The following is a 23769-nucleotide window of genomic DNA, read 5'->3' as shown; positions in this document are numbered from 1 at the left end:
TCAGGAAGGTCGCAGTTCGTAGTAATAGACGGCAAATCATCGAGTAAAACTGAAGTGATATCAGGTGTTCCACAGGGAAGCGTCCTGGGACCTCTGCTGTTCCTGATCTACACTCCTGGAAATGGAAAAAAGAGCACATTGACACCGGTGTGTCAGACCCACCATACTTGCTCCGGACACTGCGAGAGGGCTGTACAAGCAATGATCACACGCACGGCACAGCGGACACACCAGGAACCGCGGTGTTCGCCGTCGAATGGCGCTAGCTGCGCAGCATTTGTGCACCGCCGCCGTCAGTGTCAGCCAGTTTGCCGTGGCATACGGAGCTCCATCGCAGTCTTTAACACTGGTAGCATGCCACGACAGCGTGGACGTGAACCGTATGTGCAGTTGACGGACTTTGAGCGAGGGCGTATAGTGGGCATGCGGGAGGCCGAATGGACGTACCGCCGAATTGCTCAACACGTGGGGCGTGAGGTCTCCACAGTACATCGATGTTGTCGCCAGTGGTCGGCGGAAGGTGCACGTGCCCGTCGACCTGGGACCGGACCGCAGCGACGCACGGATGCACGCCAAGACTGTAGGATCCTACGCAGTGCCGTAGGGGACCGCACCGCCACTTCCCAGCAAATTAGGGACACTGTTGCTCCTGGGGTATCGGCGAGGACCATTCGCAACCGTCTCCATGAAGCTGGGCTACGGTCCCGCACACCGTTAGGCCGTCTTCCGCTCACGCCCCAACATCGTGCAGCCCGCCTCCGGTGGTGTCGCGACAGGCGTGAATAGAGGGACGAATGGAGACGTGTCGTCTTCAGCGATGAGAGTCGCTTCTGCCTTGGTGCCAATGATGGTCGTATGCGTGTTTGGCGCCGTGCAGGTGAGCGCCACAATCAGGACTGCATACGACCGAGGCACACAGGGCCCACACCCGGCATCATGGTGTGGGGAGCGATCTCCTACACTGGCCGTACACCACTGGTGATCGTCGAGGGGACACTGAATAGTGCACGGTACATCCAAACCGTCATCGAACCCATCGTTCTACCATTCCTAGACCGGCAAAGGAACTTGCTGTTCCAACAGGACAATGCACGTCCGCATGTATCCCGTGCCACCCAACGTGCTCTAGAAGGTGTAAGTCAACTACCCTGGCCAGGAAGATCTCCGGATCTGTCCCCCATTGAGCATGTTTGGGACTGGATGAAGCGTCGTCTCACGCGGTCTGCACGTCCAGCACGAACGCTGGTCCAACTGAGGCGCCAGGTGGAAATGGCATGGCAAGCCGTTCCACAGGACTACATCCAGCATCTCTACGATCGTCTCCATGGGAGATTAGCAGCCTGCATTGCTGCGAAATGTGAATATACACTGTACTAGTGCCGACATTGTGCATCCTCAGTTGCCTGTGTCTATGTGCCTGTGGTTCTGTCAGTGTGATCATGTGATGTATCTGACCCCAGGAATGTGTCAATAAAGTTTCCCCTTCCTGGGACAATGAATTCACGGTGTTCTTATTTCAATTTCCAGGAGTGTATATAAATGACCTGGGTGACAATCTGAGCAGTTCTCTTAGGTTGTTCGCAGATGATGCTGTAATTTACCGTCTAGTAAGGTCATCCGAAGACCAGTATCAGTTGCAAAGCGATTTATAAAAGATTGCTGCATGGTGTGGCAGGTGGCAGTTGACGCTAAATAACGAAAAGTTTGAGGTGATCCACATGAGTTCCAAAAGAAATCCGTTGGAATTCGATTACTCGATAAATAGTACAATTCTCATGGCTGTCAATTCAGCTAAGTACCTGGGTGTAAAAATTACGAACAACTTCAGTTGGAAAGACCACATAGATAATATTGTGGGGAAGGCGAGCCAAAGGTTGCGTTTCATTGGCAGGACACTTAGAAGATGCGACAAGTCCACTAAAGAGACAGCTTACACTACACTCGTTCGTCCTCTGTTAGAATATTGCTGCACGGTGTGGGATCCTTACCAGGTGGGATTGACGGAGGACATCGAAAGGGTGCAGAAAAGGGCAGCTCGTTTTGTATTATCACGTAATAGAGGAGAGAGTGTGGCAGATTTGATACGCGAGTTGGGATGGAAGTCATTAAAGCAAAGACGTTTTTCGTCGCGGCGAGATCTATTTACGAAATTTCAGTCACCAACTTTCTCTTCGGAATGCGAAAATATTTTGTTGAGACCAACCTACATAGGTAGGAATGATCATCAAAATAAAATGAGAGAAATCAGAGCTCGAACAGAAAGGTTTAAGTGTTCGTTTTTCCCGCGCGCTGTTCGGGAGTGGAATAGTAGGGAGATAGTATGATTGTGGTTCGATGAACCCTCTGCCAAGCACTTAAATGTGAATTGTAGAGTAATCATGTCGATGTAGATGTAGATGAATATCAACATGAAAAACAAAAACGCTATGCACTTATGCACCAACCTAAGAGTTACTTGATATCCAGGAAGTTTTGTACTAGGTCTGATATTTCCCTCCCATAACTACTAACTAGCTGAAATACCTTTAACTCTCTGATTACTAACACCCATAACTCCCATTTTGTATGTATTGTCAGATGTTCCTGAACATTTGGATTATCTGCATACTTTTTCCACTTTCTTCATAGCCCTGAAGCGTTTGGGCGGATCTTGACTAAAACTATTGGATCAGCAGCATCTTTTCAAGCCTCTAAACTGTTGCGGGAGGTTTGACCACAATCTCGTCAGCTGCTCTATTGCTAATTGCTGCTGAATGTAGCTCTCGAGTGTTATAATTCTGCGGGTCCTACTGCCTAATTGGGTTTGAGTTTCATGACCAAGCTCTCTCCCCCTTAGAAATTGGAAGCTCTCAATTTCAAATGCATTGAGCTCAACATAGATTCAGCTATGCAATTAGTTTTTAATTTTGCAAAATCTGTTATTATTATGTTTTTACCAAGCTTACCGATTTACACTCACAGGAAGCACTTATCACCTGATATAATATTTATGTAGCACATACATGTTTTTTGTTTTTAAGTTAAATTTCCTCAATGGGATTATTTGCGAAATGATGCGTATAGTTCAAGCAAAGAGGGTTCGTCATCGATGTCCCTGAGATAAAACGTTGTTGTTTTTATTAGTTCGCTTATTCTCAGTAGTTCTTTATCTGTGGGGGGGGGGGGGGGGGGGGGGGGAGAGAAGTAATCTTCAAGATCAAGGTGCAACGTTGCAATTTGCTACACCTGCTGCCAGGTTCGTAATTGTCTTTTGTATTCAGAGATTAGTGATGGTTGGGCACCTGATAGGCATGAAAAACATCGTTCCAATCTGAAGAGCTTCACGTAATGGTAATGGGAGGCAGGGATATAATTATAACAAAGAACACCTGAATGTGGGTGTCTATTTAAAGCTACACATCTCTGGAGGCCCCAGACATAGGGTCAAAACTTCTGCCAACCATAGAAACTCGTTCAAAAGCATGAGTAGTTCGAAATAGCGACATAAATTAACCCAGTCAACTCATAGGGAATAAGCTCTCGGAGTCCGCTATAGGTATTAAAACGAACTGTATGGACTCAGTGGACGAATATAGGTAATCCTCTCAGATTCGGACTCTCTGCATAAAGCAAGTTCATTCACATCGATGTAAGTGCTGCTGAATAAAATTCACATCATACAAGATGTTGTTATCTAAGATAGTCCCTAGGTAACCTTAGGTTATTTAACTGAACTAGTAACTTTATATGTCGAACGACTTTTAAATGAGGAGCTAGGGACTCAGAAACCTCATTCGATCTCAATTATATAACTAGTGGTTTCATTGATCTGCAGTCTGAAAGTTTCTTTTTGCTATGTTCTGACCTTCACCATCCAAAATAGCCTGAATCCTTACAAGACCGATACTTATGAATCGCGTATGTTAGCCGATGGATTTTTATACCATCATCTGCAAAGAAGCTCTTCCAATTTTTTGAGGAAGTTAAATGGGCTCTTAATTTTTTTTCTAATTAAGTCAGAGCGACTCAATAATATTGAGGTTCACGATTATGGGGACCTAGGAATACGCACATTATTTTATCCGCTTGCTCATCAAGCCAATATTGAACGTCTTTAGATGCACGAGCGAGAGGTTGGAGAGTTGTCACTCAGCGAGACGCTACGATCTGCAGGTAACAATAATTCTATTGTGATGATCACGGTGACCTAAAATTCTTTTACACACGTTATCAGCTACACCTGATTATGCTCATAAGACCGCGAAGGTCTCCGAGTCGTTCTGGATCGTATGGTATGCATCTCCTGACGTTCTCCGTATATAAACGCGTCCTACGGGAAAAAGTAGTGTGTACATCGATTCCTTCCACCGTGTTTATTCCAAATTTATGTTCATTATTTCTCTAAAATCTTTTCTTTGGTTTAATGTGGTTTACGAAGTTTTGCCAATAACAGGTCAACTCGGAATGTTTCATGGATACACTTCTTTCTTTAACGCTATTTGTGTGCTAACTTCAGTAATCAGTGTCGTGTGTATCAAATGAAATTTTCTGGTGAACTCTGTATGCTCTGTATACTAGGTATACTAGCTGATACTCCCAACAGATTTGCGACTGCTGTTACATTTATGTCACCTAAGGAAGGTAGCGGCGATGTCTTCTTTGTAACTTCGGACATGCGACGATCACATATGTAGAAAGATCATGTCCAGAGACACTATGGTGCAAGAGGTAAACAATGAACAACGTCATCAGTAATTTTTTGTCTTTGTTTTTAGGACGTCGGTCATCTTGCTGGTGTGATATAGCCCGCCACGCTTTCTTCTTCTGTGCCAGTTTCCTCATCTCAGGGTAGTAACTGCATCAAACTAGTTCAATTGTTCATTGTATGTATCTCAACTTCTCTATCCTCGTACAGTTGTTGCCTTCTACGGCTCCTTCTGGTACCATGATGTACCTTACGTCTCAGCAGATGTATCTTTCTGTTTCTTAATGAGTTCCATATATTCCTTTCCTCGCTGTTCTAGCAGAGAATCTCCTCATTTCTTATCTTATCAGTTCGCTTACCTTTCAGCACCCTTCCGCATATCAAACTCTTCCACTGTCTTCGTTTCCGGATTTAAAATAGTCCACGATTCACGTTCATACAACATTATAATCAAGATCGACGTATCCGAATTCTCTTCCTCAAATTAAGCCCTGTCTTTTTAGTAATAGACTGATTTTTATATCATCCTTGCTTCGTTTGCGATGTATTATTTTGCTTTCGACGGAGCGGAATTCTTTAGCTTCGTCAAATTCATGGTCTTCAATTTTCATGTTGAGTTTGACTTTATTCTCATACCTGCTGCTCCTCAATACTTTTGTCTTTCTTTGGTTTACTGACAATGTACATTCTGTGTCCAGTATACTGTTCATTGTATTTAGCAGGTCATGTAATACTTGCCATTTCACAGAGGTAGCTATCTCATTAGCAAATTTTATCACTGGTATCTTAGCACCCAGAATCATAATCGTAATTCTAAAATTTGTTTTAATTTCCTTCATTGCTTCTTCGATATACAGGTTGCGCTCATCCAAATGATCCTGTTAAAATTCTATCTTCTTTTCATCATTACTAAAGTATGATATGAGTCTGTATCTGCTCCTGGGTACGCTTTTTCAATATAGTATCTTATTGCGAAATGTATCTTCCTCCCCATGATGTAATCCAGCTGGTATCTTCCTGTATCTCCTTGCCTTTTCCAAACTTCTTCCTCCTCCAGGAAACGATCCATGTCCTTTAATTTCGTCCAATGACTGTCTCGCATTCTTACAGAGTCATTGCACGTCAACATGTTGGGAGGAAGTGTGTGGTTAATAGACCTGTAAAAGAAAGTTTTTAACTGTAGTTGCACGAGTAGGACTAAAAAATAATGTGTTCATTAATGTCAACACTAATCAAGTATACTTATCGTGTGCACTGTCTCGTTCCACATAATTTCCACGAAAATAATCGTTCAAATGACGTATGGAACATGTAACTACACTGACAGGCCAGAACATTAGGACCAGCTACCTAATAGCTGGCATGTCCAACTTTGGCGGCACGGATAACAGCGACGACGAGTGCTGGCATGGAAACAATGGCGCCTTATCGCTGGAGGGAGTTGGCACCACGTCTGCACACGCAAGTCACCTAATTCTCGTAAATTCCGAGGAGGGGCGATGAGTTCTGACGCCACGCTCAATGTCATCCCAGATGCGTTCGAGCGGGTTCAGATCTGACTAGTTGGGGGGCCAGCACATCAATTGAAACTCGCCACTCTCTTCCTCGAATCGCTCCATCACACTCCTGGCCTTATGAAATGGCGCCTTATCTTGTTGAAAAATGCCTTCGGGAAACATGATTTTCATGAAGGGATGTACGTCATCTGCAACCAGTGATGGTGCCTTGCACCAGCTCCACTGGACCGATGGATGCCCACGTGAACATTCCCCATAGCATAATGGAGCTGCCGGCAGCTTATCTTCGTCCCGCAGTACAGGAGTCAAGGAGCTGTTTCCCTGGAAGACGGCGGATTCGCGGCGAAGAAGGTATCAGAATTCTTCAGACCATGCAACTCTCTGCTCCTGCTCCAGGGTCCAGTGCCGATGGTCACGTGCCCATTTCAGCCGTTGTTTTCAATATCGTGGTGTTAACATGAGAACATGCATGGGTCGTCATCTGCGGAGGCCCATCGTTAGGAGTGTTCGATGCACTGTGTGTTCAGACACACTTGTTCTCTGCTCACCATAGTTCGCCGCCTGTCCTGCTTTACCACTCTGCCCTGGGTACGACGTCCGTCATCCCTAATGTGGTGTGGCCGCCCAACTCGCGTCTGGACGTGGTTGAAGACGCTCATGACAGCACTCCTGCAACACCCGCAAGTCGTGCAGTTTGCGAAATGCTCATGCCGCGCCTCCGACCTATCACAATCTGCCCTCAGTCAAACTACGATAGATGGCGCGCCTTCCCCATTCTACATCTACATCTGCATCTACATGATTACTCTGCAATTCACATTTAAGTGCTTGGCAGAGGATTCATCGAACCACAATCATACTATCTCCCTACCATTCCACTCCCGAACAGCGCGCGGGAAAAACGAACACCTAAATCTTTCTGTTCGAGCTCTGATTTCTCCTATTTTATTTTGATGATCATTCCTACCTATGTAGGTTGGGCTCAACAAAATATTTTCGCAATCGGAAGAGAAAGTTGGTGACTGAAATTTCGTAAATACAGGGTGTTTCAAAAATGACCGGTATATTTGCAACGGCAATAAAAACTAAACGAGCAGCGATAGAAATACACCGTTTGTTGCAATATGCTTGGGACAACAGTACATTTTCAGGCAGACAAACTTTCGAAATTACAGTAGTTACAATTTTCAACAACAGATGGCGCTGCGGTCTGGGAAACTCTATAGTACGATATTTTCCACATATCCAGCATGCGTAGCAATAATATGGCGTAGTCTCTGAATGAAATTACCCGAAACCTTTGACAACGTGTCTGGCGGAATGGCTTCACATGCAGATGAGATGTACTGCTTCAGCTGTTCAATTGTTTCTGGATTCTGGCGGTACACCTGGTCTTTCAAGTGTCCCCACAGAAAGAAGTCACAGGGGTTCATGTCTGGCGAATAGGGAGGCCAATCCACGCCGCCTCCTGTATGTTTCGGATAGCCCAAAGCAATCACACGATCATCGAAATATTCATTCAGGAAATTAACGACGTCGGCCGTGCGATGTGGCCGGGCACCATCTTGCATAAACCACGAGGTGTTCGCAGTGTCGTCTAAGGCAGTTTGTACCGCCACAAATTCACGAAGAATGTCCAGATAGCGTGATGCAGTAATCGTTTCGGATCTGAAAAATGGGCCAATGATTCCTTTGGAAGAAATGGCGGCCCAGACCAGTACTTTTTGAGGATGCAGGGACGATGGGACTGCAACATGGGGCTTTTCGGTTCCCCATATACGCCAGTTCTGTTTATTGACGAAGCCGTCCAGGTAAAAATAAGCTTCGTCAGTAAACCAAATGCTGCCCACATGCATATCGCCGTCATCAATCCTGTGCACTATATCGTTAGCGAATGTCTCTCGTGCAGCAATGGTGGCGGCGCTGAGGAGTTGCCGCGTTTGAATTTTGTATGGATAGAGGTGTAAACTCTGGCGCAAGAGACGATACGTGGACGTTGGCGTCATTTGGACCGCAGCTGCAACACAGCGAACGGAAACACGAGGCCGCTGTTGGATCACCTGCTGCACTAGCTGCGCATTGCCCTCTCTGTTTGCCGTACGCGGTCGCCCTACCTTTCCAGCACGTTCATCCGTCACGTTCCCAGTCCGTTGAAATTTTTCAAACAGACCCTTTATTGTATCGCTTTTCGGTCCTTTGGTTACATTAAACCTCCGTTGAAAACTTCGTCTTGTTGCAGCAACACTGTGTTCTAGGCGGTGGAATTCCAACACCAGAAAAATCCTCTGTTCTAAGGAATAAACCATGTTGTCTACAGCACACTTGCACGTTGTGAACAGCACACGCTTACAGTAGAAAGACGACGTACAGAATGGCGCACCCACAGACTGCGTTGTCTTCTATATCTTTCACATCACTTGCAGCGCCATCTGTTGTTGAAAATTGTAACTACTGTAATTTCGAAAGTTTGTCTGCCTGAAAATGTACTGTTGTCCCAAGCATATTGCAACAAACTGTGTATTTCTATCGCTGCTCGTTTAGTTTTTATTGCCGTTTCAAATATACCGGTCATTTTTTAAACACCCTGTAGATCTCGCCGCGACGAAAAACGTCTTTGCTTTAATGACTTCCATCCCAACTCGCGTATCATATCTGTCACACTCTCTCCCCTATTACGTGATAATACAAAACGAGCTGCCCTTTTTTGCACCCTTTCGATGTCCTCCGTCAATCCCACTTGGTAAGGATCCCACACCGCGCACCAATATTCTAACAGAGGACGAACGAGTGTAGTGTAATTCTACACACGGACCGCACACTCACTGATGCTAAATGCACCGTCCACGTGTCTGACTAGCAGTCATTCCTCGTCTGGTGACGCTGCTATCGCTTGGACGGGTTTGCATCGACAGTGGTCATAATGTTCTGGCTGATCAATGTAAGCAACCAATATCTCAGCAATTAATGTCGCATGACGTCCTTAAGCAGATTCTGTATTGCCTACATAGGCGCGAAGGCAACACTTTCCATCGAAGGAACATCCTTCACTTTGCTAGGACTCTCGCGTGATGTCCCACACAGTTTTATACGGTTGGGAATTGGGAATAAATAAAAGAAAATTAATTTGACAAATTTCTGAGAAAGTGTTTAATCGATTGTAGGAAAACCGCGAAAGCGTTTGAGGTGTGTCATTAAGCAAAATTGTTTAAAGTGAAGTAGGCTGATTGGATGGGAAATGAGGAGGTTCTCCAAAGAATCGGTGAGGAAAAGAAGATATGGAATGCATTAATTAGAAGAAAGGACAGTGTGGAACCCCAGAGTTATAAAATTGTATGTGAAACCGCCATGCCCACCTCATTCCATTTCCTTGATACCTCCTGTTGTTTTCTGACAATCTATCAATGATTTCGTCAACTTGTGTCACAAATTTCTTTTATTTACTGTTCGATGAAGTACCTTCTCATTAGTTATTCGACACGTGCATGTAATCTTCAGTGTTTTTCTGCATCGCCACGTTTCAAAAGCTTCTGTGTTCTTTTCATCTTTACTGTTTATCGTCCACGTCCCACTTCCATACAAGGCTACAGTGCACAAAAATATCTTCAGAAACGTCTTGCTAACACTTATATTCGATGCAAATTTTTTCTCTCTTTTTTCCAGAAATGCTTCCCTTGCTATTGTCAGTCTGCATTTTATATCGTCTCTACTTCGCCCTTCGTGAGTTACTTCACTGCCTAAATAGCAAAACTCATTTATTAATAGAGTCTCATGACCTAAGCGCCTGTTTTAATTCAACTAAATTCCATTATTCTTTTTTTACTTCTGCTGATGATCAGCCCATAACCTCTTTCAAAACGCTGTCCATTCCGTTCAACTGCTCTTCCAAGTCATTTGCGATGTCACCTGCAATCTGTAGTTATATGATGCTGTTTTTTAAATAATATTTTGATATATACACTGTGAAATTGGAAAGGAGAATGGCTTACTTGTTGGTCCGTGCACGGTAGCAACACGTTCCAGAATGCCGCGCGTTAAAATGAGATTTTTCAGACGGTCATATCTAGGTTTCTATTGATCGCATTGGTAATGGATCAAGTGTTTGGTAAAGCCCATGACCTAGCGACCATTTGGTAGCTATCGGAATAACTGGCGTACTGAAACTACCCTACAGTGCAGGGTCAAAATTTAAACATTGCACACTTCCTTCAGTCCAGGCAAACTGAGCAAATCGGTTGGTTCTTTTCCATTAGGTGTGGTCTAAGGTGGATATTAGGCGGCTCATAAAAGCACCTTCTTTTGTCTGCGGTTCCTGAGAAAACACCATAAAAAGGTGATTTTTGGTTATGAAAATTATGAAACGTGCTGTCACTTCAGCAATTTATATTCATGGCATATCGTTGAAACTTTTACCTTGTTCTTCAGGTGAAATTCTCGGGGAACTTCGAATCTCTTCTCAATATCATCGCCCATAACCAAGATCAAAAATGGCTTCAGATGTCTCTGAGCACTATGGGACTTAACTGTTAAGGTATCAGTCCTCTAGAACTTAGAAATACTTAAACCTAACTAACCTAAGGACGTCACACACATCTATGCCCGAGGCAGGATTCGAACCCGCGACCGTAGCGGTCGTGCGGTTCCAGACTGTAGCGCCTAGAACCGCTCGGCCACCACGGCCGGCGAATTACTAAGATCCAGAGATTCGAAGTTACCGCACTTAAGCCGAAAACCACAGAAATCTTTTTGTTCTGTGCGCCGCAATTATCTAAGTAACGAACTTTAGCAAACTGCTCAAATTTTAGCTGTACATTTTTTATACATTCACCTAGAAGCACCATTTTTCCGTTTTGGAATATCTTTATCCATTATCAAGATACACCCGAAAAACTATGATATTTGGGTACCAAAAGTACGTATTATAAGAATGGTCACTTGGGGACCGTACATAGACTTGGAAGTCTGGAACCTCTCAGATTGGCAAACTAACACATGGGTAGAGGGGAGAGCGCATTTTGGGCCGAAATTTTAAAGATGTGAGTACAATGAAAAGTTGGATTCTCCAAAATTTTTCAGCAGCTGAGGTATGGTGCAGAGAGTGGCAATGGGACTTGCTGTAACTCAATAGAAGAGAAAGTAGACAGTGGGAGAGATACATAAATGGACAGTGGCAATGGGAGGTAGATGTTGAGTATGAAGGCTTACCTAGGGAGAGAGACTAGGTAAAAGGATTCGGAATGTTGTGCGTTAAAAGAGAGCGGATATGTTCGCTGGCGAAAACATTTGGTGAGGAAGGCGGAATGACCGCTTTTCTGTCAGAGTCTTTTAAAGACGAAGATATTCGCCATCTCTGTGATCCGATAGGAGCATTTTCCGCTGGTTCACATATGTAGGTAGACATTTAATAAGAATCTCTTGTAAAAGAATGTAACTGTGTTTCTATATATAGGCCCACTGTATATTATGCTAGGACGATAATAAATGTTAAGTTTTATTCCATTGTTAGGAGACGAGCCGCAGTCCCTGTTCCTGCACATGCACAGTCTGCAACATACTGCAGAACTACAGACACGGTGCTGTCAACTGATCACTGACGTCAATGTGCCACTCACGACGTGGTAGCCGACTTAAACAGACACGAGTACTTGCAGCGCAACTACAAAGACTAGTGGATGTGGACCAGAAACTCGTTCGTGTAAAATGGACTAAATGCACATTAAACTTTGTACATACCCGATCAAAAGTGTCCCACCATACCTGTGTAGTGGGAAATTAACTACTGAATGTCACGAGAGGTGTACCCGTCAATATAAAAGAAGGCGGGGTGTCACATTGTCAGTAGAAAAGCAGTGTCGGTATAATGGATCGATGACGAGAGTTCAGCGACTTCGAAGGTGGAACAGTCATTGGGTGCCACCTGAGTAACAAACCCATAATGGACATTTCAACGCTTCTAAAGCTGTCCAAATCGACTGTTGGTAATGTGACTGCGAAGTGAAAAACCAAAGGAAAAACCACAGCTAGATCAAGACCAGATAGAGCTCGTATACCGACTCATTGGGGCCGTCGATCACTGAGGACGGTGGTTGCAAAAAAATTGCATGAAATCAGCGGATGGAATGAGCAGAGACTTCCAAACTGCTCCAGTAGTCCAGCTGGCTCAATTACTGTGTGTACGGAGTTAAAAAGAATGGGGTACAGCTTCTCATAAGCATTTCTGTAGTCAATGCCAAGTGGAACTTGAGTCCGCCCCGATAGCTGACTGGTCAGCGTGACGAATTCCTTTCCTACGGGCCCGGGATCGATTCCCGGCTGGGTCGGGGATTTTCTCCGCTCAGGGACTGGGTGTTGTGCTGTCTCCATCATCATTTTATCCCCATCCGGCGTGCAGGTCACCCGATGTGGCGTCGACTGTAATAAGACCTGCACCAAGGCCCGCATGGGAACACCCGGCCAATGACGCCAAACACTCATTTCCATTTCCAGTGGAAATTGAAGTGGTGTAAAGAACGCCACCACTGGAAGTGGGTGACCAGACACGACTGATGTTGAGTGATGAATCACATATCCTGTGGCAATCCGATGGATGGTTTTGAGTTTCTCGAATGTCTGCAGAACGTTAACCGCCATCATGTAGAATGCCAACAGTGAGGTGTAGAGTGGTCACTTTATGTTATGGTCTGTTTGCTGTGTTTATGATGTGGTCCCTTTATTGTGCTTGAGAAAACACGAAATGCAAAAAGATACGAACACATCTTACAGCATTGTTCACTGCGTTCAGTAGATCAGTTCGGAGACGATTCTTGTTTGGAGGATAATGGAATGTAGTCGAATTAAATCTGGTGATGCTGAGGGAATGAGATTAGGAAATGACACACTTACAGTAGTAAATGAGTTTTGCTATTTGGGGGGCAAAATAACTGATGATGGTCGAAGCAGAGAGGATATAAAATGTAGACTGGCTATGGCAAGGAAAGCGTTTCTGAAGAAAAATTTGTTAGCTTCGAGTATAGATATGTGTCAGGAAGCCTTTTCTCAAAGTATTTATATGGAGTGTAGCCATGTATGCCAACGGCCTTGCCGCAGTGGTAGCACCGGTTCCCGTTAGATCGCCGAAGTTAAGCGCTGTCGGGCTGGGCTAGCACTTGGCTGGGTGACCATCCGGTCTGCCGAGCGCTGTTGGCAAGCGAGGTGCACTCAGCCCTTGTGAGGCAAACTCAGAAGCTACTTGATTGAGAAGTAGCGGCTCCGGCCGGGGGAACTGTGTGCTGACCACATGCTCCTCCATATCCGCATCCAGTGACGCCTGTGGGCTGAGGATGACACGGCGGCTGGTCGGTACCGTTGGGCCTTCATGGCCTGTTCAGGAGGAGTTTAGTCTTAGTAGCCATGTATGGAAGTGAAACTTGCACGATAAATAGTTTAGACAGGAAGAGAATAGAGCTTTCGAAATGTGGTGCTGCAGAAGAATGTTGAACATTAGATGGGTAGGTCACGTAACTATTGAGAAGGTACTGAACAGAATTGGGGAGAAGAGGACTTCGTGGCACAACCTGACTGAGACAAGGGATCGGTTGGTAGGACACGTTCTGAGGCATCAAGGGGTCACCAGTTTAGTACTGGAGGGAAGCGTGGAGCGTAAAAATCGTAGAGGGAGACCGAGAGATGAATACACTAACCAGATTCAGAAGGATGCCACTGCCCACAGTCCCAACCGGAACGCAATTGAACTTAAGGGGATTTAGTTACAACGTCGACTTCTTAAAGTCCCCAGTGTCCAACATCACAACATTCTCAGGTCTCGACTCTTGAGGAAGACTGGACTGCCACTCCTCCACAGATATGCAGATCGTGAAATTGTCCCTAACAGGGTTCTAGCCATCCTAAAAATGAAGGGTAAATACTGGGAGATGAAGAAGCTTGCACAGGATAGAGCAGCATGGAGAGTTGCATCAGAACCAGTATGTGGACTGATGACCACAACAACAACACTGTTTTTATCAGCATGACAATGGACACTGTCATAAAGCAGAGTTTATGAGACAATGGTCTGTCGACAATAACATTCCTGATATGGGCGAGCCTGCCCACAGTCCTAACCAGAACGCAATTGAACTTAATTGGATTGAGTTACAATGTTGACTTCCTAAAGACCCCAGTGTCCAACATCACAACATTCTCAGGTTTCGACCCTTGAGGAAGACTGGACTGCCACGCCTCCACAGATATGCAGACACCTTCGTGAAATTGTCCCTAGCAGGGTTGTAGCTGTCCTAAAGGTGAAGGGTGAATATCGACTATCATAATGCCCACTAATAAGTGTCCGGATACTTCTGATCAGACAGTGTATGTTGGGAATGTGCTGAAGACATGGTACGTTGATTGGGGCCAATGTTGTGTGGCGCCAAGGTGTGCTGAATACCTGCCCCGCACTATCTGCAGAGCGCACCACGTGAAGGCCGCGCCTCCGCGCTAGCGGGCCGGGCCCCCACTCCAGACTGGCTGCATATAAAGGCGGCGGACGGCGCGGCGCCGCCTCCCGTGTCTGGAGTGTCGGCGTGCGCAGGTGGCGGCGGCAGCGGCAGCGGTTGCGGTAGCGGCGGAGTCAACCGAGCGACCAGACTACACCGTTCCGATTCTGCCTCCCTCTGCTGTCCTGCCACACCACTGGCTACGTACCGGGACTCGGTGCACGACCACACACACCACTCACATCATCAGCCAAACATCTTCAGGAACTGTGGAACGGACTGACGACGTCTCGCCCCCAACATGCTGACTGGATGGAGAGCCGTCCTCGCCAGATGTGAGTAGACCTGATGTCCAGCGTGGTGGAGGAAGTGCTGGATCGCTCACAACTGACCATATCATAGGCGCCTTTCGTGAACATACACAATACGTGCAAATGATGCTCTAGTGTTAACAGTCCCTATCAAGTGGGCATGACAACCAGCTACCAACGAATTCAAAGACGCCTTGCTACGATCTTAATAGGAAGAAATTTTTTTTTAGTTATCATTCTTCAGACTAGTTTGACGCGGTCCGCCTCGAATTCCACTCTTGTGCCTTCTTCTTCATATCAGTGTAGCATTTGCACCCAACTATTTGCAGGATGTACCCCAACCTCTTCCCCGACAGTTTTTACCCTACACAGCGCCCTCAACAATGATGTAAGTTGTGCATTTATGTCTTAGCACATATCCTTTCGTCCTTTCCCTTGTTATCGTCAATGCACTCGACATATTCCTCTCCTCGTCGAATCTCGGAGAACCTTCTCACTTCTAATCAGTTCACCTAATTTTCAACATCTTTCTTTAGCATCACATTTCAAACGCTTCGATTATCTTCTTTTCAGGTTTTCTCACAACCATTATTCACTTCTGTACAATGGAAGAAATTTTTTCTTCAAGTCATAACCGATGTTTGATATTATTAGAATTCTTTTCACCAGGAATGCCCCCTTCGCTTGTGCTACCCTGCCCTTTTTTTGTCCTGTTTGTGTCCTCTCTTATTGGTATTTTGCTTCCAAGCTGACAGAATTCCTTCAGTACGTCTTCGTGGTCCCAATTCTGATCTTAAGTTTATCATTAATTCCATTTCCGCTACTCACTACTTTCGTCTTTCTTTGATTTATTCTCGGTCCATAGCGTGTGCTGATTAGACTGTTCATTCCATTCAGTAAGTCATACAATTGCTTCTCACTTTTACTGAGGATAGCGAATTTATCGTTGATATCCTTTCACCCGAATTTTAATCCCACATGTGTCCCATTTTTTTAAATATTTGTCATTGCTTCTTCGATGTATAGATTGACAGCAGGGGCTTAAGACTTCATCCTTGTCTTACACCATTTTTAATGAGAGCATTTCGTTCTTGGTCTACCATTCTTATTGCTCTCTCTTGGCTCCTATACATATTGTACACTGTTCATCTTCCCAATGGTTCTATTTTTCTCTGAATTTCGAGCGTCTTGCAACATCTTACGTTGTCGAACGCTTTTTCCATATCGCAAAATTCTATGAACATGTCTCGACGTTTCTTAAGTCACGCTTACATTATCAAGCTCAACCTCGGAACTGTGTTCTTGATGCAATCTTTCCTAAAGCTAAACTGATCGTCATCTAACTTCCTCAATTTCCTTTTTGATTCTTCTTCGTCGCGGTATAGCCAATACCAAGGTATAAGAGAAATACTTGGGGATCTTAAAAGGGAATTTTGCAAGAAAGACGTTGTATTTCTCCCGAAATCCTGTTGGGTCCATCTATATCCGCACCTACATGATTATTCTGCCATTCATATTTCAGTGTATGGCGGAAGGTGCACGGAACCATTTTCAAACTATTTCTGAAGTGTTCAACCATCGAAAAGCAAGTGGAAAAAATGAACAACTAAATCTTCCTTGCTTCCTTGCGATACCTGATTTCTCTTATTTCGTAACGTTGCTGGTTTCTCCCAGTGTAGGTGGGAGCCAACAAAATATTTTGACTTTCGGAGGAGAAAAGTTACTGATTAATGTTTCGAGAAAAGATCTCACCACAACGAGAAACTCTTTTGTTTTAATGTCTGCCACCCTAACGTTCTTATCGTATCAATGACGCACTCTTCCCTCTTTCGCGATAATACGGAACGAGCTGTACTTCTTTGAACTTTTTCGATGTCCTCAATACCGTCTGGGATACTCCAGAAGAGGAGGAACAAGCGTAGTGTGGTCAGTCTCTGTAGTGGATTGCTTGCAGCTTCTAAGTGTTCTGCCCATAAAAAGCTGTCTCTGATTGACCTTTGCAGTTTAAGTCGTTCGTAACTGCAACCCTAGCTATTTACTTAATTCGACAACCCTTAAATTTGTGCTACTTGTCCTGTAAATTTGGATAACCTGCTGTATTCGAAGAACATTATGCTGCCACCATTGTCTGTTTCGCGTGGGCATCATAAGACAGATGAGATTACGTACGGATGCATACAGACAGTCATTCTTCCCTTGCTCAGCACGCAGATAAAATAGGTCAGTATGTCGGTAATACTGGTACAATGTACCTATCTTTCGCCATTAACTCCACAATAACATTCGGAGTATATATGTAAACATAGTTTCTTACCATCCCGTCCACTGATAGACCGCGTCGCTGATTGTAGTTTATAGGTCTCTGAGCAAGCTATTCGGCTAATTTTCTTGTTAATTGCCCACACAGAAGCATACCGACAATCCTTCTTTCCACGAAGAATACGAGACTGGAATAGAAGGGAGAACCGATAGAGGTACTCAAGGTACCCTCCGCCAGACACCGTCAGGTGGCTTGCGGAGTATGGATGTAGATGTAGATGTAGATTCTAAAGCACTGGGTAGGGGGCTGTTGAACCTATATTACTAAACGACTAACCTGGGTAACGGTCCCAGTTCCAGGGGCAACCAAAATTTGATTTTCAGCATTTTGTATAATTGTTGACAGAATTTCAGAACTTTAAATTTCTTTAGTGGTCTACTCAGTAACAGGTATTAACTTTTTTATAGGTTTAACACAGTCAAACAAATATTACAGCCAGAAAGTGTGATTATATCTTCAGGCAGCACGAGTCACTGCGTGCAAATTACCCAGACTCTTAATCGCCCAGCATTTGAGAATGAGAGGACTTAGCGATTTCTGCCAACTTTATACATAGTTTCAATCCTTTTAAATACTTTTTATCGGTTACGTCTCCCACAGAAAATGAAAATAAAAAAGTTTATCACTTACTATATTTTCGCTGTTCATGCGGGATAACTGCAGCATCAGGCATGGCGTTTTAATTTATTATTTCTTTAGTACTAGCTTTATTGTCAATAGATTTTGCAGACATATAGCACTGAATGTACCGGCAAAACTATATCACTACGCGCTACTTATTGTGAAACTTGTGTGAAACCGATGTTTTGTACGTGGGAGTTCCATAATTGAAATAAAAGGGGAGGGGAGGGGCAAGTTACGGTTACTAGTATCCGTATACTGCGCCTCAAAAATAGGTTTTTTTAGGATTTTGTAAGGTGGTCGCTTAGATATGGTGGGTTTACTAAGCCGACGCAAAAGACCCAAGACTGCGCGTATTGCTAAGGAGCTGTTCGTCGTGGGAATTGGTGCGCGACTGCAGTTCGACCTTGGACTGAGTTCTTGTGCTGTGCCAAGTTTTTTCAAAATCGTTCTTCTCAGTGGCAGCGGGTGAGCCGTTTACTGTAGATAAGTTCTTGAGCTCTACCGGAAGACAGGAAATGGCGGACCTCTAGAAAAACTAGGTGCAGAAATGGTTTGAGTTAGGGAAGAAATGTACTCAGATCTATATGGACTCAAACTGTATCAATTTTCAAAGCGGTAAGTATACAAATTTCCAGCATCACTCTCAGTTCTCACCCATTAACTCTGAGATGATCAATTTTGTTGAGAATTGTAGTAGCGTAATTACAGAGTTGAAGCTATAAAAACAAGACCCTTAACAACTTTAATAGTTTCGTGAAGTAGTATATGTTCGATATCCCCCACTATTCCACTCTGAAAATAAATTGCTGTTTCCCAGTATTCCGCCATTGAATCGAATCCTACAATTCACATTGCTTATTTAGTATATAGATAAACTGTACCTTTAACAGCAATTATCAAAGACCAAATCTAAAAACGCAACAAATTTGCTCTACTTTATATTATCGTGCTTCGGTGCTATAAATTGATTAGTCCCTGTTGAGAGTGATAAATTGCATAGCCAAACGCAGTTATTAGTTTTACATTTTTCTAGAATCTACACCGTTACATTACTGTTAAATATACAGAGATAACTCACATTGATCATCACAACTAACTACCTCCGTTCGTAAACATGGTCATTGGAGCTTATTGCCTCTACGCGATTCTCTATTTCTCTGTTGACTTTCGAAAATTTTTAGGTGTTTTTTTAAACGGTTCGCAATTTTCTCTAGTAGCTCTATTAACGTGAAATCTAATCTGTGTGTCACTTCTGGGAAATATGTAAAGTAGGAAAAATTCTGAAATACTCACTTGCTTCACATTTACAGAAATTACTGCTTTATACTATCGCGGCACTGATTAGATTAATCACTTCGTAAGGCTTACAAACACCTGCAGCTGATAACGACATTATCGATTGAGGCAATAAAGACAACACAGGTCAAGAACAAGCGTCGCTCCCCATTATCAAGGAAATGGGTAATCATTTGGATTAAAATGACAGATTTGATTGTACCTGTTAAGTACATGGAGGCCCTGTATTCCCGAAGAATAACGTAAACGTAGGAAGTAGTCTTTTACCTGGCTGCTATTTCAGTGTGTGCGCCAATACTCTGCACGTCATACCTCGTCCATCATGGAGACATTGTGTTTAGTGATAACCATTGTGCGACAACAGTTCTAAGACATTTACATGTTTAAAAACAGATCCCACGGAACAGCATTTCTTTCTTGCTATCGCCTCGACGATGAGATTAATTTCATCCAATATGGCCGACAGCCATGTCGTTAATCGCAATATCTTGTGCTTTAAGCAGAAATAACTGCGAAATGTCTCAGCTTTGCACGGTAATACACGTGGAGTGCACATGTAATCTATTAGTTACAGCCTACGCAAAAATATCAAGACCGCATCACTGTTCTGGCGCGATAAATCTCCAAATTTTGGATTGCTGTGTGCTAGTGTTCCGTTACTTCATTGTGCGTTTAAGTCTGGTTGAACTAATGGGTGTGACTACTATGTAGTGTGTAGTACTGCACCAATTTATAATTAACCGAGTCATCTGATTTCGCGAACTCTATGAAGTTGAATTCTTGTGTTTCTTCCTGGAAGTAAGTGCAGTCTTTCATTTTAGAAAAAAAATCGTGGGTTACTTTAAGTTTCCTCTTGTTCGCAATACAAACAAGCAGTTACATAACCGATTCAGTTGCTGAACAACCATTTCAGATCTGTAAAAAAGTAGAGAGAATGGGTTATCAGTCAGGGGACTCACATCGGTGAAAACCCAAGATATGAAAAAGTGGTTAAAAAATTTAAATAAAGATATGTTTTATTTAATTAATTTATTTATTTATTTGTTGTTCCGTGGGACCAAATTAAGGAGAAGTCTCCATGGTCATGGAACGAGTCAATACATGAAATTATAACACGATAGTAGAAACAGATAAAATGAAATATAAGTAACATATTCAGGTGGCAATTCATAAGTTTAAATAAAGAAAATCAACAGTGTAACACTGGAATTTACTTAATTTTTCAGCTCTTCCAGGAGCTCCTCGACAGAATAGAAGGAGTGAGCCATGAGGAAACTCTTCAGTTTAGACTTAAAAGTGTTTGGGCTACTGCTAAGATTTTTGAGTTCTTGTGGTAGCTTATTGAAAATGAATGCAGCAGAATACTGCACTTCTTTCTGCACAAGAGTCAAGGAAGTGCATTCCACGTGCAGATTTGATTTCTGTCTATTATTAACTGAGTGAAAGCTGCTAACTCTTGGGAATAAGCTAATATTGCTAACAACAAACGACATTAAAGAAAATATATACTGTGAGGGCAATGTCAGAATTCCTAGATTATTGAATAGGGGTCGACAAGAGGTTCTCGAACTTACACCACACATAGCTCGAACAGCCCGTTTTTGAGCCAAAAATACCCTTTTTGAATCAGGAACTACCCCAAAAAATAATACCATATGACATAAGCGTATGAAAATATGCGAAGTAGACTACTTTTCGTGTTGAACTGTCACTTATTTCAGATACTGTTCTAATGGTAAATAAGGCAACATTTGGTTTCTGAACAAGATCCTGAACATGGGCTTTCCACAACAGCTTACTATCTATCCGAACGCCTAGGAACTTGAACTGTTCCGTCTCGCTTATAATATGCCCATTCTGTCTGATCAAAGTATCGGTTCTTGTTGAATTGTGAGTTAAAAACTGTAAAAACTGAGTCTTACTGTGATTTAGCGTCAAATTATTTTCCACAAGCCATGAACTTATTTCATGAACTACATTATTTGATACTGTTTCAATATTACACACAAGATCCTTCACTACCAAGCTGGTGTCATCAGCAAACAGAAATATTTTTGAATCACCTGAAATACTAGAAGGCATATCATTTATATAAATAAGAAACAGCAGTGGCCCCAGCACCGACCCTTGGGGAACGCCCCACTTAACAGTGCCCCATTGGGACTGAACATCACTACCACTCTCAATATTGCGGAGAATTACCTTCTGCTTTCTGTTCTTAAAGTAAGAGGCGAACCAATTGTAAGCTACTCCCCTTACTCCATAATGGTCCAACTTCTGCAGTAATATTTTGTGGTCAACACAGTCAAAAGCCTTCGTTAAATCAAAGAAAACACTTAGCGCTAGCAACCTTTTATTTAACGTACTATAGCTCCTTATTGAAGTAATATCATATAGCTCATTGTGGGACGTGACCGATAAGGGTACATTTCAAATACCAATATTGTGAAGGCGTTCAAATTGCCCTACCAGCATGATAACACCCACCGCAAGACGACCACTGTGCGTCCAGAGCAGATGTTTCCAGTCACTAAACAGGGTACGAGCTGAGGCCTTGAGTTACAATATAAATATAATAGGAGAAAGTGTAGATAGTGTTCGAATTAAGAGAGACATTATCGTTTAATTGGGATCTAATTACAAGTACCATCGGATAAGTATTTTCAGCATTCCATTTAAAAAGATACTCTAACAGCTATGAGTAACAGCTGTTAGCCTTTTGATAACGGTGTATTCTGTTGGTAGTGCGTTGGGCCAACTTTGAGCATCTCGACATTTTCTCTGGTTGCAGTGGACCTAACTGTTTACTTCTCACGATGTGCCTTACGTCAGCAGTAGTATTACGAACTATGGTACGTTATACTACTTTCTAAAAAAATGTTTTTTTTATATTTTGAGTTTTAAGTATCGTTCACTAATGCGGTGTGTAGATTTCATCTGGGAGACTCCATTCGGATCAGGCTCGGCTCTCTGTCTCGCAAGTTAGCGCGCAGGCCGCGTGTGACCTACATACCCCATGATAAACCACTAGACGAAAGTAGGAATACAAATCCTTTTGCAGCTACTACTGTATCAGAAATATGAAAAAGTCTGAATTAAGGACACTAGTTTTCGAAAGGTAAATCATAAACAACTGCATATATAACCGAATAACAATCTTCGTAGAGGCCAGAAAATGATATAGTGAAATAGGTAACTCTCTTTTTCATCCGACTTCTAAAAATCGAACAAATATTTAGGTTTTGCGACGATTGTTTCTCCTTTTAGTATGAATCTCGTGGCAGAATGTAGGCGGACGAATATAACTACCAATTCCCGATCTTCGTCAGAATAGCTCAGGTTTTCACAGTTGTCCAATGCCAAGTGATTCTGTGTCAGCTTCCCGCTCCTGCATTTCGAACGGGCGACGCGATATTCAAGGTTTACGAGTAAACTACAAACGAAATCTCCAAATAACCGGAAGGTTTTTTCTCCAATAATTTCAGAAATGAGAAACTAGCATTTAAGGTAGTTCCAGGGTCAGCAGCATAGCCATATACAACTTTTAATTTGTGATAAAATACGAGAAAATACGTGTAATGGTCGCCTCTAGAACGATTTCATATTTGGTTCATTGTTTGGTCGTTTCTTGTGCGGGGAATATCGAGAAGTAAGTAAACAAAACGGAAACTTTCTTGAAAAAAAAAAAGCATGAAGACTGGTGGCACGTTAGTGCGGGCGTGGGGGGGGGGGGGGGGCGGAGGGGGGGAGTGATTTCTCTTCTTTCCCACGCCTGGAAAGCTACTGATGGAAAGATTACTCTTCATTCACATTTACGTTATTCGTTAGCTACAGTAGTCAGCGGAGTATAGTACCAATGACGTTGTAGGCGATCATCTACACTCATATTTATATTTCACTAGCTGTCTTGTGGAATATGAGAGACTGCCAGCCGGAAGCTCAACCAAGTTCCATTGACGGACGCGGCACTAGAAACTGACACCATTAGTGTCTCGTAGCACGATGCTTACTTTGCTAAATGCGAGCCATAATATTCTCTGTCTGATCACTTTGTAGCAGGTTCTCTGCTATAGCAACATACAGGAAGTCGTGCTTGCGAGGTAAATGGTCGTTCGGTATTCAGACAGAATCGTTAATTGACCTTATTTAACTGCATCCAATACACAAATGTGCCTTATCACATGACTAATTATCTTATGTTTACGTACTTAATTTAACGCTACATATAACGTCTGTCACACGCTTTCCATACTTAAGAACAAGATTTACTTTATGTTTTTAAATTTTTACTTTCCTCACTGGTTTTATCTGCTTCGGCTTTATCTTTGACTTACTTGCCCATTTTGTATTTTCCCAATGGACTGTAATAAGGAAGTACATAAATGTGTGTGAATTTCTAAGGGTCTAATTTCTGCTGAGGTCATCGGTCGCTAGACTTAGGCACTCCTTAAACTAACTTATGCTAAGAGCAACACACACACCCATGGCCGAGGGAGGACTCTAACTTCTCGCGGGAGAGGCCGCGCAATCCGTGACATGGCACCCTAAA

The 23769-nt window shown here is 43.3% G+C and overlaps 1 protein-coding gene and 1 pseudogene across 2 annotated transcripts in view; both read left to right on the top strand.

Annotated features, from left to right (window-relative positions):
* Positions 1-23769, top strand: part of LOC126416451 (putative inorganic phosphate cotransporter) — a 376726-nt gene that overhangs the window by 146581 nt on the left and 206376 nt on the right. The window contains exon 1 of one of the 2 annotated variants that reach the window (XM_050084179.1): positions 14750-15004. The exons of the other annotated variant lie outside the window; for it this stretch is intronic. Within the exon in view, the coding sequence (XP_049940136.1) occupies positions 14971-15004 (34 nt within the window). The 5' untranslated portion in view covers positions 14750-14970. Of the gene's footprint in view, positions 1-14749; positions 15005-23769 lie in introns of those variants that run through there. 2 annotated transcript variants of the gene reach the window in all.
* Positions 13266-13383, top strand: LOC126417226 (5S ribosomal RNA; annotated as a pseudogene).

This window comes from Schistocerca serialis, chromosome 8 (assembly GCF_023864345.2).
Source record: "Schistocerca serialis cubense isolate TAMUIC-IGC-003099 chromosome 8, iqSchSeri2.2, whole genome shotgun sequence".
NCBI classification, from domain to species: Eukaryota; Metazoa; Arthropoda; class Insecta; order Orthoptera; family Acrididae; genus Schistocerca; species Schistocerca serialis.
This window is presented reverse-complemented; position numbering and strand designations above follow the sequence as displayed.